The sequence below is a fragment of the Mesitornis unicolor genome, unplaced genomic scaffold (assembly GCF_000695765.1).
Source record: "Mesitornis unicolor isolate BGI_N332 unplaced genomic scaffold, ASM69576v1 scaffold49769, whole genome shotgun sequence".
NCBI lineage: Eukaryota > Metazoa > Chordata > Aves > Mesitornithiformes > Mesitornithidae > Mesitornis > Mesitornis unicolor.
Genome location: NW_010208856.1, coordinates 1 through 3,842, shown reverse-complemented (window position 1 = coordinate 3,842; position 3,842 = coordinate 1). Strand labels below are relative to the sequence as shown.

Sequence of the window (3,842 nt, the reverse complement as noted above, 5' to 3'; positions counted from 1 at the left end):
ACAAGAACATGAATGTGATTGTAAATTGATAAATAAACAATGCGTTAAATAGTAGAATCTCCTTAAAATAGTGAATTTTTGTCTCCATTTTGCACAATGGAGGCAAGCACTATTAATAGCTAGAAACTCTTATGTAAAATATTAGATCTCTCCTGAGACCTGTTTGTGAAGTAAAAGGCTTACATTATTTACCTGGTGGTGTTTTTTTTCTCCTCCAACATAGCTAAGCATCCTCTTGCTTCCACAACAGTCTAATTAAAAGTCTTCCTCTAATTTTAACAATACAGTGTTAATTCTTTAGCCAGAGCCAGCTTTAAAAAGACACGAAAACAAAAAAAATTAAGACAACCTCATAATATCCAAGTCCAATCATGCCAACAAGAATGCTTTTGCTCCAAGCTTAAGAACTACTTTAAATTAAGTACTGATTTTCATTCTTTGGGACTCCTTCCTTCACCGATTCTGTTACCCACAGCTCAGATACAATTTTGAATTTTTTCCCAAATGTTCTCCTGAGTGCTTTCAGCTCTTTTACCCGAGAATGATCTTCTCCAATAACAACATGGGAGACACCCTCTTCAAGGTGAGAGACTACTTTTGCACCATAAAAACGGAGCTCCAAAGCTCTAATTGATAGTGTTGATCCATGGATTTTGGTTCTGGGCTCATTAACTACAGCATAGCAGTCCACATAAATAGTGTTTCCTCTGAACATACTGAGCTGACAGCTGTTCCATGAATAGCGTTCCTCTAACTCTGCAATCGCGTCCAAAGGCACCACCGTATTGTCCTTCACTCTCGAGAACACTTCCTTGAGTTGTGCAACATCTGTGTCTGCTGTGTAGCTGTCTCCATAACAATCATACTCGCGAGCAAAATGTTCTTTTGTGTCAGGAGACATGTGAATCATAAAGGCTGGCTGCCAAGGCACCAGTGTTTTGGTTTGAAAACACTGAAGGAGCCACTCTGCCCTCACCACATCATATTTGTTGGAAGCAATGATGTTTCTCACTCTGACGTTCTCAGCTCCTACAATGACACAGTAAGTCTCCGGCCCCGGGTTCTGTACCACGCTGCCACCACATTCGGCTATTCTGCTTTCCAGTTCGGACTTGGAGTGGTCTCCTGTTCCTGTCATAACACAAAACTCAACATCTTCAAATACATTTGAAACCTTGCTTACATTAGAAAGATCAGGAGCTTTAAATTGCTCAGCTATTCCAATTTTCTTCACTTTTGGTACAGTTCTCCTTTTTTTCTCGTGTGGCTCATCATACTCATCTATATGAAGGTGCTTAGATGCCAGCTTCCCTTCCGCTTTGCTTCTGAGATCTTCTAACATGTCTGAAGTCATGCACTCGTACCATTCTTTGTCCTCTCTTATCTTCTCAATTCGGGGGAATCTCAAAGTACAGTCAGTCTTGTACATGTCACTGTTAACAATCTCGGCTGCTTTGATCTGAACTATGACAGAGTTGCAAGGTTCAATGTACATTTCAGGTTTTTCAGTTCCACACAAAATGTTAGAGGGAGGGTCCTTCCTGTGGTAGGGCTTCCAGTGTTTAGCCAGTTTCAAACCTAAATCATACAATTCCTTCATAGTATAGCCAGAGCCAACACGACAAAGGGAGTGGAAGACAGTAGGTTTTTCATTTGGAGGGGGCGTCTCTGCCACAGCGCACAGGAAATGAGACATCATGCCACCACGCGAGCCCGTCCCCCAGTAACCACCAACAATTAAAAGGTCGAGTTCATCCATCAGCCCCGTGACGTATTCTGGCTTGATTTTTAACCAGCCTTCCCCGCGTTTGTCAGGCTTGTAGGTGGACATGGGATCTTTCACCATAATCCCTTCCTCTCTGTTATCTATTGCTTCATTTAGAGCATCAATTACTTCTTTCCTCGTTCTGGCACTTTTTTTATGTACAACTTGTATCCTGCCTGTTACCGGGGTAAATACACTACTTAAGATTTCATATCTTTTGCTTAGTACTTCGTGACCCAATTTCTTATCGTTAACCATCAATACATCAAACACACAGAAGCAGGTCTGCAGATCAGAGTCCTCCACCATTCTTTTTATGTCAAACCTGTTTCCTTTTTGCATAAAGGTTTGCGTCTCAGGATTGTAAGCCATCATTTCACCATCAAGAATGCAATTTTGTATACTGCTCTTAAATACAGTATGAATAAATGGCGTTAATGAACCTTCAAGGGGGGAAGCACCAAACTGCTGAGTATAGTCAAATCCATTTCGGGAAAAATATTTATACACATCTCCATCTTTGTGCATCTGCATACGTTCACCATCCAGCTTAGTTTCTATGTAAAATATCTGGTTATTCATCTGTTTCTCAATTTGCTGGACATCAGCAATAGCAGCAAGCATCGGTTTAAAGGCAGAAAACAACATGATAGAAACATCGCTAAGCGAGACAGACGGATCATGCAGTTGTCTGCAGACTTTTTCCAAATCAGTTGTGACGTTGTGTAATTCAGCAGCATCAGGATGAAAAATGGAAAATATAGTTTGTTGACTAACACCAAGCTTTAGATCCTTTATAATCATCCGAATGAGCCATTTCTGTTCCAGTGCTGTGCTCTGCGTAATTAACTGGAGAAGACTTTTCTTTAACAGACCTTTGTTTTTAGCAGCATTATTATTAGCTATTGTATCTAAGTGTTCATTGACTTGTTCTATTGACAGCCTGCCTTGTTTTGGGCTCCTAGGTTTTAACACAAAGTACGCGATCATTGCAAAATCTCCAGCATCTCCACGTGAACCAGCCGGTGTTCTGTAATTTAAAAGCTTTGCAGCATCTTTTCCATCTTTTGGTAGATTAAGCAGTTCAATATACAGCTTCGCAAGCATAGTTTCTTTAATCCCATAGGCCATCCTTTCTCTTTCTAACTGTGGAAGAATAAGTCGCATTGCTGGATAAAAAGAATCCGTGACATCTTTCTCCTTTTTATGAAGAGCATCATGGAATTTTCTCCAGGAATCCAGGAAATCCTTGAAATACTTGTATTTCTCCGGGCGAGATTTACACATCTGTATTCGCTCCAGAGTAGAACACAGATGTGCAAAAGGCACCTGAGAGGCCACTGTTTTTTTAGAAGACTGCGAAGCAGGTGTGGAAGCCATCAGAGTCCGTCTTTCACTAAGAACAAAAAAAATATGTATTTGTAGAGAAACACCAGCACATTATTCTGTCTTGAAAACAGATAAATCTCTAATTAGGATTTACTGATTTTCTTTTTTTTTCTAATTAGGATTTAACTGTTATCTTTACTTAACGTTCACCAGCTGGTACCACCATCCTTAGTCACGGGTGAAACTCAGCAGCCAGGCTGCGACACTGGAGCACAAGGCAGCGCCCAGACCACAGAGGGCTGCAAGGCAAGAAAAAGCCCCGCGCCCCACCCCCTCCTTTCCATGCCCTGCTCGGAGACCGATTTCCTCAACCACGCTCCTCCGGAGCACAGCCTGTCCCTGACCCCCCCGCGCCCTCGGCCCGCTCCTCCCATAGCCCCCGCCGCCCTGGGCGGCACTGAGGGAGCGGGGTCCTGGGGGGCCGGTGCCCGCTCTCTCCACCGCCCGCCCCACAACGCTACGGTGTCGCCATGGATACGAGCCGGGTGGGAAAGGACACCACGCCGGGTAACGTTCCGCTCCGCACTGGCCACCCCTCCCCGGAACGAACTAAAAGAAAGATGGAGGGGGGTAAGACGGACGGGGCAGTGGTAGAACGGCCGCCCCCACAGGAGACTTACGCGAAGCCGGAGTCACAGCGGCTGCCCTGCGCTCCGGAAGAGGAGGAGTGCCCTAGTGACACTGTACT

At 43.9% G+C, this 3,842-nt stretch overlaps 1 protein-coding gene across 1 annotated transcript; it reads right to left on the bottom strand.

Moving 5' to 3' along the window:
• Positions 1 to 412: 412 nt before the first annotated feature.
• On the bottom strand, positions 413 to 3,145 carry LIG4 (ligase IV, DNA, ATP-dependent). Its single transcript, XM_010192651.1, has one exon. The coding sequence runs from the start codon at positions 3,143 to 3,145 to the stop codon at positions 413 to 415; it is 2,733 nt and encodes a 910-aa protein (XP_010190953.1).
• Between the last annotated feature and the right edge of the window lie 697 nt (positions 3,146 to 3,842).

Excerpts from the sequence above, each read along its gene's own strand:
- LIG4 (XM_010192651.1), bottom strand. The coding sequence starts at position 3,145 with ATGGCTTCCACACCTGCTTCGCAGTCTTCTAAAAAAACAGTGGCCTCT.